The sequence below is a fragment of the Capra hircus genome, chromosome 20 (assembly GCF_001704415.2).
Source record: "Capra hircus breed San Clemente chromosome 20, ASM170441v1, whole genome shotgun sequence".
Taxonomy (NCBI): Eukaryota; Metazoa; Chordata; class Mammalia; order Artiodactyla; family Bovidae; genus Capra; species Capra hircus.
In genome coordinates this window covers 33352974-33366435 of record NC_030827.1, presented here as the reverse complement: position 1 = coordinate 33366435, position 13462 = coordinate 33352974, and the positions used below count along the sequence as shown (strand labels likewise).

Sequence of the window (13462 nt, the reverse complement as noted above, 5' to 3'; positions counted from 1 at the left end):
CGATAAATGACAGAAATGGTATGGACCTAACAGAAGCAGAAGATATTAAGAAGAGGTGGCAAGAATACACAGAAGAACTGTACAAAAAAGATCTTCATGACCTAGATAATCACGATGGTGTGATCACTCACCTAGAATCAGACATCCTAGAATGTGAAATCAAGTGGGTCTTAAGGAAGCATCATTAGGAACAAAGCTAGTGGAGGTGAGGAATTCCAGCTGAGCTATTTCAAACCCTAAAAGATTATGCTGTGAAAATGCTGCACCCAATATGCCAGCAAATTTGGAAAACTCAGCAGTGGCCACAGGACTGGAAAAGGTCAGTTTTCATTCCAATCCCAAAGAAAGGCAATGCCAAAGAATGCTCAGACTACCGCAGAATTGCACTCATCTCAACGCTAGTAAAGTAATACTCAAAATTCTCCAAGCCAGGCTTCAGCAATACGTGAACCATGAACTTCCAGATGTTCAAGATGGTTTTAGAAAAGGCAGAGGAACCAGAGATCAAATTGCCAATATCCACTGGATCATTGAAAAAGCAAGAGAGGTCCAGAAAAACATCTATTTCTATTTTATTGACTATGCCAAAGCCTTTGACTGTGTAGATCACAATGTCTATGGAAAACTCTCAAAGAGATGGGAATACCAGACCACCTGACCTGCCTGTTGAGAAATCTGTATGCAGGTCAGGAAGCAACAGTTAGAACTGGACATGGAACAACAGACTGGTTCCAAATAGGAAAAGGAGTACATCAAGGCTGTATATTGTCATCCGGCTTATGTAACCTATATGCAGAGTACATCATGAGAAACGCTGGGCTGGATGAAGCACAGCTGGAATCAAGATTGCCGGGAGAAATATCAATAACCTCAGATATGCAGATGACACCACCCTTATGGCAGAAAGTGAAGAACTAAAGAGCCTCTTGATGAAAGTGAAAGCGGAGAGTGAAAAAGTTGGCTTAAAGCTCAACATTCAGAAAACGAACATCATGGCATCCGGTCCCATGACTTCATGGGAAATAGATGGGGAAACAGTGGAAACAGTGTCAGACTTTATTTTTGGGGGCTCCAAAATCACTGCAGATGATGATTGAAGCCATGAAATTAAAAGATGCTTACTCCTTGGAAGAAAAGTTATGACCAACTTAGACAGCATATTAAAACGCAGAGACATTCCTTTGCCAACTAAGGTCCATCTAGTCAAGGCTATGGTTTTTCCAGTGGCCATGTATGGATGTGAGGGTCGGACTGTGAAGAAAGCTGAGCGCTGAAGAATTGATGCTTTTGAACTGCGGTGTTGGAGAAGACTCTTGTGAGTTCCTTGGACTGGAAGGAGATCCGACCGGTCCATCCTAGAGGAGATCAGTCCTGGTTGTTCATTGGAAGGAGTGATGTTGAAGCTGAAACTCCAATACTTTGGCCCCCTGATGCGAACAGCTGGCTCATTGGAAAAGACCCTGATGCTAGGAAAGTTTGAGGGCAGGAGAAGAAGGGGACGACAGAGGATGAGATGGTTGGATGGCATCACCGAGTCAATGGACATGAGTTTGAGTAAACGCTGGGAGTTGGTGATGGACAGGGAGGCCTGTCGTGCTGTGGTCCATGGGGTTGCAAGGTGTCGGACATGATTAAGGGACTGAACTGAACTGAACTGAATTTTACTGAAAAAAATGCTTTTGCTTCTAGCCAATGATTTTGCTTCTAGGCATTTCATCGCCTCCCTTGCAGGGTCACATGGCCATGTGAACAAGAGAAGAGTAGTGAAACGGGAGCTGTGATGAACCCCCAGGAACTCTCCTTAAAAACAGAGCATGTGTCCATTTCTGATCTTCGTTCCTTTGTACTCCAGCAGAGAAATCTTGCACCATGATATAACTTCAAGAATGTCAGACCAGACAATTTTATTTTAATAAAGAGAAATAAAGTATCAGCTATACCTCAATAAAAAATAAAGTATGAATATTAGATTTAAAAAAAGCATAGCAGAACAGACAGCAGGAAGGGGCTCCAGTCCTATCTGCAAGAAGAGAATCACCAGACCATCCCTAGACTGCCTTCCCCCTGCGTTTATTTTGTAAGATAGAGAAACAAAATTTTACTTTAAGCGAATCTTACTTAGGATTTTTCTCCCACGAAAGTAGTCCTGAAATTAATAAGTACTCTCGACACGCCTGGGTTTGTTTATTTAGAAAAAGGCAGTTATAATTACAGAGAGTCATGGCAGCCATATAAGGATATATCATTTTTCTTTACGCTCTCTGCCACCATGTGAAAGAATAAACTGACAAAGAGATGTGTGTGTATGTGTGTGTGAAGTCCATGCTCACACCTCTTTCTCTACTCCAACCTCTTGGAGTCACAACTTCGCTCCTATACTTAGGGGGAAGAAGAAGGCTTTGAGATAATTGTGTCTGATGCTTTAAACAGGATAGAAATGTCTTTATCACCAGAATGAGATTGTTTTAGTACAAAAGCTATGCAAACTTAGGGAACAAGGCTGAGAGATAATTAAGACTGCTTGCCACTCAGTGGGGAAGGAAGAATTCAACAGGGCACAAGGGGTATCAGTTATATTAAAAATTAATATGCTTTGTATTCATGCTTTAAGAAGCCCGGCTCCTTCATGAAGTTGGTTACACTAGACTGGTTTTCTCAGTTCCTAAGCACAGTCCAGAGAGTATCTCTTACCCACAGTCTTCTTCTGGAGACATGCAAACACATTCAGATCCCAGCTGTTTTTGTCCTGGTTGACAGTGACCCCTTAAGCCTGTCAGGATATCTGAAACAAAAGAAAATGAAGACAAGAACAGTTCACAGCATGGATTTCAAGTGGTCAGTTTGAATTTAGGAGAAAAGGCTATGGTGAAATGTTCTCACTTGTCTCCTAGAGCTAGAGCACTCATTTTAGCTTTTTCAAATCTGTTGTTATGAAATAGTCCATCTGAAAAGTCCTTTCTAGCCCTTGTGAGCTGTCACGTTTCCAACCTAAAACTGCTATTAAGTTCAAGAAATTGCAATTGGTGAAATTTTTGTTCGTTTTTCAAATATTTATTGAACGACTATGATTTACCAGCACTATGATAGATTCTGGCGATAGTGAGTTGAGCAAAATTTGACCCAGATCCCATGCTCACAGAAATTCTAGTCTTGTGGGCAGACAGACATTAATCAAACAAACACACTCTACACATAGAATTTCTGCTGTTATTAGTGCTATTAAAGAGAAAGCATATAATCAAGAAAATTGATGTAGCCAGGAAGGTTATGAATGGTAAAATGGGAAGAGAAAATGGAGTATGATGGAAGCAAAGGAAATAGCAGACATGAACGTGCTCAAAAGAGAGAGAACATTTGACTTTCTTGGAATTGAAAGAAAGCCAGGGAAACAAGGGCAAGCAACAAGAAATGGCCAGAGAAATGGCTGTGCGGTGGACTGTGTAGGGTCATAAAGGGCTTTTGAAGGATTTTTGTCTTATTTTATAACCAGTGGTAAATCTTTGATAGGTTTTAGCAGGGGGTGGTGTGACAAAATCAGGTCTGGATATGGAAAAGAATTTAATTCTGGCTTCTGTGTAGAGAATGCATTTGGAGAGGCAAGGTGGTCAAGACAGTAGACAATTTATGAGGTTATTATTGGGAAGATCCTCTAGAGGAGGGAAAAGGCTACCCACTCCAGTATTCTGGCCTGGAGAATTCCATGGACTGTACGGTCCATGGGGTCGAAAAGAATCTGACATGACTGAGCAACTTTCACTATAGTAGTTTGGGTGAAAGAGAATGGTCATTTGGATCAAAGTGCCAGAGGTGGAAATGGAGAGAAGTGGGTGAATCCGAGACATTTCAACCATGTAAAATGCATGAGATTGCATATTGTGGGTAGGTTATAAGAACTGTCAAGTGTAATTCTTAGATTTCTGGTTTGCATAAGAGAATAGATGTTGGTGCCTAAACTGAAACAGTAAATATTAGAAAAAGTTAGTGGTAGGGAGGCAAGGGTGATGACTCGGGAATTCCTCTCTGCAAATGCTGAATCTGCGATCTCTTTAAGACAGCCAAACAAAACAGATGTATAGGAACTTGGATACTCAGGCCTAAAGCTCAGTGGAGAAGTCTGTGGGAAAGATTTAAATTTGTTATTAGCCTATGGAGGGATCATTGACGCCCTGGGTATGGGTGAGATTCCTCAGCAGGAGAGTGTAGCATGAGGTTAGGGCACAGGTCCGAGTCTTGAGGAACTCCAGCATTTAAAGCCCATGCACAGGCAGGAGCCTGCTAAAGATGCAGGGCAGCAGCCAGAGGGGTAGAAGTTAAACCAGATGGCATTGTGTGTTGGAAGCAGGGAAAGAATACATCTGCAGAAGGTCAGCTCTGTTGAATGTTGCTGAGACCAAAGCAAATGAAGACCGAAATATTGTCCATTGGGTTTAGCAATATGGATGTCAGTGTCAACAACTGTGCAAATGGATTTTAGGGGATAATGAAAAGCCAGATTTTTCTTATAAGAATAATCATTGGAGAAATGGACAGCTCCCAAATGTAGCTATTTATCCCTGCCCGATATTCTAGGTACTAGGATGTTATAGTGGGAAAAAGAGAAGTAGAAAAATGAAAACAGCAGTTATCCTCTTTTCCCATGAATCTAAGCAATAGTGGAAAAAGAGACATTAATCAAATAATCATAGGGATGAGTTTATAATTAAAAGCTGAGATAGGTATTTGGAAGAAATATTTCAGGAGACTGTATCAGCAAAAAATAAAAACTGAGAAAGGTAAGGAAGATTTATAAGGAAATGATGCTTGTGCTAAGATGAGCAATTAAATACTGAATATGAGGACGGGAGATTAAAGTAGAATGAAGAACACGGGTATATTACGTGCTAAATGCTGTGCTTAGTTGCTCAGTCATGTCCAGCTCTTTGCGGCCCTATGGACTGTAGCCTACCAGTCTCCTCTGTCCATGGGGATTCTCCAGGATACTGGAGTGGGTTGCCATGCCCTCCTCCAGGGGAACTTCCCAACCCAGGGATGGAACCCAGGTCTTCCACATTCCATGCGAATTATATACCCGCATTACAGTAGGTATATGGAAGGGGAAATCTTGGTTATCTTCGCTTATGTTGAGGCTCACCCAAAGAAGCTTTAGACTGATTGAATTAAACAAGGAGCTGACATCCCGAGCCTCCTGGATGAAACACACGTCCCTAGACTGGATCTGACTAATCAGGCATCCATATGACCACAATGGCCTCTGAAAGCAGGTAACTGACAAAGGAGGGAAGTAGAAACGTATATCAGGCAGGAGGTTTGGTAGGGAAGCAGGTTTATGTTACAGGCAAAAATAAAGATTTAAAAAATTGGTACATTTTCTTCTTTGCTGCTATGCATTTCCATTCCCTGCTATTCTCCTCTTTTAGGACCCTCATTCTAGCTGGTGAAATTTGGCTCAGAGCTTTCATGAACATGGAGACCTATAACTGCTGCTAAGTTCTCAGATACTAAGATTTCCATTGACATGGGCTTGTTTTTCTTTGGTGTCTTGTGTGGCTATGCCTCTTTGGCTTTTGTAAATAAATCCACACTTACTCAGGTCAAGGAGGGACTCTAAGCTATACATTTCCAAAGAGCATCCGTTTTCAAGCACACAGAGCTTTGCTCCCTGCCTACCAGTTTGACGTCATCAGTGACCACATACAAGGATTCTTTGCTCCCTCACTAAGAATCAGGTGGAAGCCAGAACTGGTCCTCAGCTGCTCACACTTTCTGCCCTGCACAATTTGTGAGCAATGTGGAAATGAAAACATTGCAATCTTTAAAGAGTGATGAAGGCAAGGGGATCTTTGGAGGTGTTAATTTCTTACAGGAAGGGATAAAAATGACAGGGGAGGTGTATGGCATCTCATTTCTTCAGGAAGCAAAATTCTTTTTCACATTAAAAGAATGAAAAGTCTTTCTGGCCAACCAATGACCCGGACATATCTGTATCACACATCTCCCACTACATTGAGAGTAAAGAGGTTCAGTTTTACTGATGACTTTCTTTTTCTGTGACTCCTTTCATTGATCTTTCTGCCAACATTGTCGGAGAGAAAGTAGATGAGATGGAGTATTTCTTTCTTTTATCTCGATGTAGAGCATTTTGTTATCTCTCAGTTTGAATTATAATTGCAATTTCTTTTAAAAACATGGAGGCGTGTGTGTATGTGTATACATATGCTGTTATTTGTATAAAGAGAAGGATCTACCTAAGATGCCCAGAAAGTCTTAATTTTGTAAACTGTGTAGTCCCTAAACACATTCATCTCTCTTACATGTATGATCAAGAATCAGGTGAAGCTAAGCCACAATATCAACCTGAAGTTCTCTCACAGATTTCCATATAATCTCTTTATCAATAGTTTTAAGGTTATATAACCATTGAAAAGTGAAAGTCACTCAATCATGTTCAACTCTTTGTGACTCCATGGACTGTTGCCTACCAGGCTCCTCTGTCCATGGGATTCTCCAAGCAAGAATGCTGGAGTGGGTTACCATTTCCTTCTCCAGGGGATCTTCCCAACCCAGGGACTGAACCCAGGTCTCTTGCATTGCAGGCAGATTCTTTACCATCTGAGCCACCAGGGAAACCCATGTAAGAGATTAAGTTTCTCCTTTTCCTTCAGACATTATAAAAACACAGAACAGGATAAAGAAGGCAAGGTAGCAGAGAGCTTGAGGAATTAGCAGAGCTGCTTGTTTGACCCAAACTGTCTGGTTTTGGGTCTAATTTAGCATCTCTTTGCCTTTAGTTTTTTCATAGGCAAAATAGGCCTAATCATAGCTGAGCTCAGATAAACCCTCCAGGATTCTCTGATTAAAAATGAGACATAACTTGAACAAGCGTGTTGAGAAATTTGGAAGATATGAAATAGTTGAAACTCCCTTCCTTTTCCTCCAAGTAACCAACACACCAGACTAATGGGAGTTCTCAGCTCCTGCTGCCAGCTAGCTGCCTGTCAGAAACTGAACTTCCAGGTTTATATGTTCCTGTCTTTCACAGCTTCACTCTTCTGCACCACTAGTCCAGTTATAGACTTACCAAGAGTCAGTTTTATTTGTTTCCAAGTCTATTTATGCCAATTCCTATTGTAATTGTGTACGCTAATTAAACATATCAACTTCCATAATATATCAAACTTACGTATAAGTTGATAAATATATCAACTGATAAAATAAAGGAGGAAAAATTATTTTTATAAAAACGAAGTTGAAAACATTGAATAATTTAAAATGGTTTGCAAAAATGTTTCTCTGAATTAACTGTGGATGAAGCTACTGTAAAAGATTAAGGAAAAAAATACATAAAACAATTTTAAAGCATTTTCTAGTCAAATTTGCTGCAAAAGTTGCCTTTAAGCTTTCACCTCTCTTCAAAACAGTAACTCTCAACTTTGGCTGTATCCAGATTAACTCGGAAAGATTTGTATAAACACAAATACTGGCCCTCCTAGCTCAACGACATCAGAATCAGAGAAAGGGACTTAAGCAGAGGTGGTTTTCAAAGAAGTGCCCTACTTGGAGTTTAAAAACTTATTGTTTTAGAGAAATTGATATGGGATAGCAAAATTGCCATCTATGGGATAGCAAATGATGAATTAGGTATTTGTTTTATTCAAGAAAGAAATCTTGGAACTCAGATCAGGAGACCCTTTAGGAAATAAGAGGTTGGTCCTATGTTAGAAAATTGGTGAATATTTATATATTTCTATGTTCTAAATTAAAAATAACAGGCTCCCAGTGGCTCAGCAGTAAAGAATCCACCTGCAATGAAGGGACTACAGGAGATGTGGGTATGATCCCTGGGTCGAGAAGATCCCCTGGAGGAGGAAATGGCAACCCACTCCAGTCTTCTTGCTTGGAGAATCCCATGGATGGAGGAGCCTGGCAGGCTACAGTCCAGGGAGTTGCAAAAAGTCAGACAGGACTGAAGCGACTCATCAAACAAGCAAATAAGTTAATATAAAATGTTTAATTAATTAAAAAGCAGTGTGTATTTCTTTTTTGTCACTCTCCAGTTGAGCTAAAATTTCAGTTAACCCTCAATTCTGATCTTGTTATATAAGAGCACTGTGCTCTATCAGAATATTGAAGTATTAGATTGGAAAATAAAATTGACCTCACTCTCCAAGATTTGAAAGTATCCACTTGACCAACAGCTACTTATGTGTGCCTGAGCTCTTCATCAATACAAGGTGAAATACAACTTAGCCCTTCATAAACAACAGCATCTCTGTGGATGCTACACAGATAATCTCAAAGGACACCACCTTAGCAGATCCCAGGATCCTGAGCTGTTACCTTCTTCACAGCTGAGTGAGTCCAAAATAGGTGGTGTCCAGGAATCCCCACTGCATGTGTACCTCGATGGCCCATTGACAACCAAACCTCTGGGACAGGTTAGCACAATGGAGTCACCAATTTTATATAATGTCTGAAATGGTGACAGCGTCAGTCCTTCCGGCACTGTTGGCTTGAGGCACTCTGTCCCTGCAGATAGAGAAACATTTCAGATGCATTTGGTGGAGCAGAACACTCAAGGGATACAGGCAGATTTTGTGCATTCCACTAAATGATTTGATGTGATTGACCACATCGGTTCAGTGTTAATGCTGCCTTTTGAGCAGAAAAATGGGGGCTTGAGGATCCCAGGCTTCCACTGAGAAACTGCCTTTAGTTCCATTAACGGAAGAACTTGCTATGGAAATGATTTCAGATACTCGTAACTTTCACTACATCATTGGGACATTTTCAAGAAATAATCTTTTCACTCTTCTCCCCAGTGAGTTTTCCCAAAAGCAGGTGGCTGCACTGTGGGTGACACAGAGGCAGGATGTTCTAATTGACACTGATTTCAACTTTGTGTCATGGTATTCCATAATAACTCTTTGGAGTTCCCATCTGAACCTTGTTTGAATCACATTTTGACTCTGATGAAGCATGGGTATGTGTGGAGCCTACAAACTCTTGCTCTCTTTTCCAGCAAAGCATGCCAATGTGCTCCAAGGGGAAAACTGCATTTCACATGATATGCCATCTCTGACACCTAAGAGTTAAGCATCATTTCCCTGGGACCCATTAGCTTGCATCTCTTTGTACTCTGGGCCAGGCCGATGTCTGTGGTTGGATGCAGTTAGCAGAAGTCCCCAATTTCTTTTTAAGCACAAGCCTCATAGTCCGGCTAACATGCAGGGGTGAGAATTAAAATATGAAGACAGTTTGAAATCTAACTTTAGCAGATGAATCCTATTTTCTGTTTCACTAAATCGTTTCACCAGAGTTACTGAAAAATGGTAAAATGTACTAATCTAAGGGTGTGACTTTTCTTTATTTATTTTGGGCACTTTCATTCTTTAGCAGTCACATAGAGGGTCTGCCCAGTTCTCACGTTGGCATTCCACATCTCCTTGCCTCCAGCTCCTGTCTGGTAAGCATCTGAAGTACTGGTATCCAACAGCTTTGAATCCAGTAAAGCATAAAATTTCAACTTCTTCTCCAACTGAGTACTGTTTCTTTTCATTCTAGAATTAAAATCAAAATCAGCACATTACTAATGTGATGAATAATATCTTCAAACACCTCAGGGCCCTCCTAGATCTCTTTTGTTCCTTCATTCCTGTATATACTCAGAGTCTGCTAAATGTGTACTTCTAAATATCTCTCAAAGTTCACTCCTTTCCTTTGCCATCATCACTGCCTTTGCTCACAGTACATATTCTCTCTTATCACAACTCGATCCCTGGACCAACAAGATCCCCTGGAGAAGGAAATGGCAACCCATTCCAGTATTCTTGCCTCGAGAATCCCATGGACAGCGGAGCCTGGTGGTCTACAGTTCACCGGGTCACAAAGAGTTGGACACGATTGAGCGACTTCACTCACCATAACTATTGAGCTATCTAACAACCAACTAGTCCCTCTTCTAATCCTTCTTCCATATTTCTAGTTTAAATTGATTAGACTATATATATATATGTATATATACCTATATTTACTTAATAACTTACTCTACTCTGTATATGTGATGGCTTACTATTGCAAGAATAAGAAAACTATATACTATCCTGCGGCTATAAACTGAGTGAGTAATGTATTCTACATATGCAGCAAATATATGCAATCGCTATGGTAACAAATTGACTACAAATCATTTGAAAGTGTTCCTAATAACCTATTGGGCATTACATATTTTCCCACTTAATGTGTAAATAAAGTGCAACTATTGGCATGTGGGAGTTCACGAAAAGATTTTAAGATAAAGTGGATTTTATACTCTTAACTTAGAATATGAAACTTGACCTACTTCCCCATCCTCACCTCTTGCCATTTCTTCCCATAGAATCTATGCTCTGGGAAAACAAAGGCATCTACCATTCTTTGCACATAATATCCTCTTTCATGCCTCCATATCTTTGTTAGCTGTTTCCTCTGTCCTCAACATCTTCTCTCTTCCATTGTCCTGAGACCCAACTCAAGTAGAATTTCCTGTGTGGGAAATCTCTTTCATTTACCAGTTTCATCACGTGTATTATCCTTTCGGTTTTGGAGAGAAACTTGCACAAAGTTCTATTTGATCACATTTATCAGCCCCACCCCTACGCTTAAACTTGTATAAGCTCTATTTTATGTTTATCACATTTATCAGCCCCACACCTCTGCCTGAGTGGTATTTCTTCTACCAGATCTCTGCCTCACAAATCTTTGTGTGTTAGTCACTCAGTTGAGACTGACTCTTTGCAATTCCATGGACTCTAGCCCGCCAAGCCCCTCTGTCTACGGGATTCTCCAGGCAAGAATACTGGCGTAAGTTGCCATTCTCTTCTCCACGATATCTTCCTGACCCAAGGATCGAACCCCGGTCTCCTGCATTGGAAGCAGATTCTTTACCACCTGAGCCTTACACAGGGCTTGATAACTATGCTGAATAAAATGAAAAACACTCTCCTTTTGAGGAAGACAGTAATGTAATGGTCTCTCCTTACTGAATGGGAGGCAAGTACAAAGAACTGACTAGGAAGTTATTCTCTGAGAATTGAAGATGGGACTTTTGAGGGAGGTGAAAGTTCAGTTATCAACCTTTGTTACTACGTGGCCATGAGATACAACTTGTCTCCCAGAAGATGATTAATTTTCTGAATACAAAAAGAGTATCCCATCATTGGTTATTATGGATATGGCTGTGTTTCCAAGGGGAATGGCATGATGGCTAGTATTAATGATCTGGATATTTTGTTCAAAGGCTGCACATTTTCCCTCACAATCATTCTGAAATAAGTTATTGTCACAAGCTTCTGCTTCATTTCTCTTATGAAGCTATAACCTATAAGGATATGCTGCAGCCATCAAGCTTTGGTCAACACATCTGCTAGACCAACTTAGCAAAGGCCTTTACCCAAAGTCAGTGTCACTTGCCTCTGGGGTAAGTGCCTTTGGTCACTAAACAGATATCTTCACATGCAGGGGCATGATTGCCCTAGCCTGGAATGAGGCATATCTGCCTTTGATTCCATAAAAGGGGCATTTTGCTACTTGGAATTCTAGAAAGTGCTCATTAGGAAAGTCAAAATTGTCTTACTTTTGAGCAAAAACTCTTGTTAGGTAGGAATTAGGCCTTTAATAAAGCGTAAATTGAAACAAGGAGTGAACTTATTCATAGAAATGGAAACATATATTCTAATTTTGTGAACAGTCATTGGAATAATGAATCACTGTTTAAACCTTTTGTGTGTTTTTAAAATTAGAACATCAATCATTTTAACGCTTTATGTAAGCAACTGACGCAAACAGATTAAAAATTATTTAGAAATCTGGATGTGACAAAGAGCAATTTTGAGGATAATGTTGAAAAGGGCAGGGATTGACAAACTATTTCTGTAAAGGGCCTTGAGAATCAATTACAGGCCAGGTAGCATCTGTCACCTTGTGCCATTGTTGCACAAAAAAGTCATAGTTATTATGTAAACAAAGGAATGTAGTTGTGTTCCAAAAAATTCACTTGAAAAAGGACGAGCAGGGTCTCCCTGGTGGCTCTGTGGTAAAGAATCCACCTGCCAATGCAAGGGACACGTTTCGACCCCTGGTCCAGGAAGATCCCACACGCCCTGGAAGTCTGTGCATCCCAACTATTGAGCCTGAGCTCTAAAGCCTGGAAGCCACAACTACTGAAACCTGCTCACTCTAGAGCTTGTTTCTCAACAAGAGACATCATGGCAATGAGAAGCCCATTCACCACGATGAAGAGTAAGCCCTGCTTGCTGCAACTAGAGAAAAAAATGGAGCAGCAACAAAGACTCAGCACAGCCAAACGTGAATAAATAAATACTAAAAAAGAAAAGAAAAAGAAAAACAGAGGGCAGACCAGATTTGGCTCCTGGGTATAGTTTGCTGATCCCTGTCCTAAAGGATTTGTTCCCGAAGTGTGGCTCCCCAACTAGCAGCACCAGTATTATAGGAGATCTTGCTTGTTATGGAAGTTTCTGGGCCTTGCTTAAGACTTTGGAGTTTGAGAACCTCTGGTTCTCCAGTAAGGACTAATGAACATTCAGTTCAATCACTCAGTCATGTCCGACTCTTTGTGACCCCGTGGACTGCAGCACGCCAGGTTTCCCTGTCCATCACCAACTCCTGGAGCTTGCTCAAACTCATGTCCATCGAGTTGGTGATGCCATCCCTTTCTCCTCCTGCCTTCAATCGTTTACAGCATCAGGGTCTTTTCTAATGATTCAGCTCTTCACATTAGGTGGCCAAAGACATTACTCCCCTCCAAAACATTTCTCCCCCTTCACACCTCTAGGCCTAGCACCTTATACATGAACAGAAGATGAATGAACAGGGAAGATATATTAGTGCAGACACTGTTCTGTGGCTATTTATTTGCTGGCTTTGGAGAATCGAAGGTTATTTCTCTTTAATCATAAATATGACATAGTTGGAAACAGATGAAAGGCTTTACTGGGTTTAAGAAAGGTAAAATTTCTTTTAAAAATGTGAAATTGATTAAGGCACATGCCTCCTGTGATCAATTTTAAGTATTATGTATCTCCTGAAAATTTATATCTAAAGTCACAGAGCTGTCTAACGAAAAAAGTTGTTTTTAATCATAGAAATATACAGTGGTTTAAAGAAAAAAGATAAAAGGTAATAAAACTTTGATTGCTTAAGAGTTCTATAGGTATTTAGCCTAATAAATCATTATAGGCTCAGCACCACCTATGTTATAGTCAAACTAGTTTGTTTCCCTGATAATGTGCCTTAGATAGGGGGTTAGTTTGTTTAGATTCAGAAATAAACAGTCAGATCTTATTTGTAGACTCTTAGAGAAGCCATCCGGAGAAGGCAATGGCAACCCACTCCAGTATTCTTGCCTTGAGAATCCCAGGGACAGGGGAGCCTGGTGGGCTGCCGTCTCTGGGGTGGCACAGAGTCG

General features: G+C 40.6%; 1 protein-coding gene across 3 annotated transcripts in view; it reads right to left on the bottom strand.

Moving 5' to 3' along the window:
• Nucleotides 1–13462, bottom strand: part of C6 (complement C6) — a 77441-nt gene that overhangs the window by 14977 nt on the left and 49002 nt on the right. For all 3 annotated transcript variants that reach the window (XM_013972795.2, XM_005694751.3, XM_013972794.2), the window contains 3 exons: nucleotides 9425–9557; nucleotides 8338–8526; nucleotides 2692–2782 (listed from right to left, as the gene is read on the bottom strand). In XM_013972795.2, the coding sequence (XP_013828249.2) occupies nucleotides 2692–2782; nucleotides 8338–8526; nucleotides 9425–9557 (413 nt within the window). The remainder of the gene's footprint in view (nucleotides 1–2691; nucleotides 2783–8337; nucleotides 8527–9424; nucleotides 9558–13462) is intronic.